Source organism: Pyxicephalus adspersus, chromosome 2 (genome assembly GCF_032062135.1).
Source record: "Pyxicephalus adspersus chromosome 2, UCB_Pads_2.0, whole genome shotgun sequence".
Lineage (NCBI taxonomy): Eukaryota > Metazoa > Chordata > Amphibia > Anura > Pyxicephalidae > Pyxicephalus > Pyxicephalus adspersus.
The window spans coordinates 29,468,465-29,469,001 of record NC_092859.1 but is presented as its reverse complement, the minus strand read 5'-3'; the positions used below and the strand labels follow the sequence as shown (position 1 = coordinate 29,469,001).

The 537-nt window shown below is 38.7% G+C and overlaps 1 protein-coding gene across 1 annotated transcript in view; it reads right to left on the bottom strand.

Moving 5' to 3' along the window:
- The window catches only part of DENND11 (DENN domain containing 11), a gene marked incomplete in the record, with an annotated part of 7,081 nt that overhangs the window by 4,361 nt on the left and 2,183 nt on the right, over positions 1-537 (bottom strand). The window contains 1 exon segment of the mRNA XM_072400202.1: positions 187-256. Coding sequence (XP_072256303.1) covers positions 187-256 — 70 coding nt within the window.

The window sequence follows — 537 nt, the reverse complement described above, 5'->3', positions numbered from 1 at the left end:
GGTCTTCCGGTGATAGGGAGAGTCTATAAGTCAAAAGGCTTTCAACATCACTGCCACAGACTGTTATTGCAAACTGATAACTATGGAGGCAAACTGATAACTATGTGTGTAAGCGTATATATGTATGCTTTCAATTAAAAGTTCAGTTGGATGCAAGGACATGATTACTAAAACTGGACTACTCACAGGATGAAGAGGTCCTCCTCACAAGAACTGCAGTCGCCATCAACTTCCTGCGTGTACATCAGAAGCTGCCTAAAATGAGGACAGACAGACTTTAGAATGAAAGCCAACTGATTGGCGAAGTACACATAACTCTGAAAGTGGATACAGTCACAACAATCCTAGGTGGATCTATGTGACATCACCCATTTCACTAGAACATCTTCAAGGTAAGAAAACCATACAATTGCCAAGATTCCTTTATGGTTTCCGTTCCTCTTTAAATCATAAGGTTAGAATGATTATTTGTATTGGTGCTTTAACCATTGATTGGTATCATACAGAATATGTACGAATATCATACAAAAGTCCAAT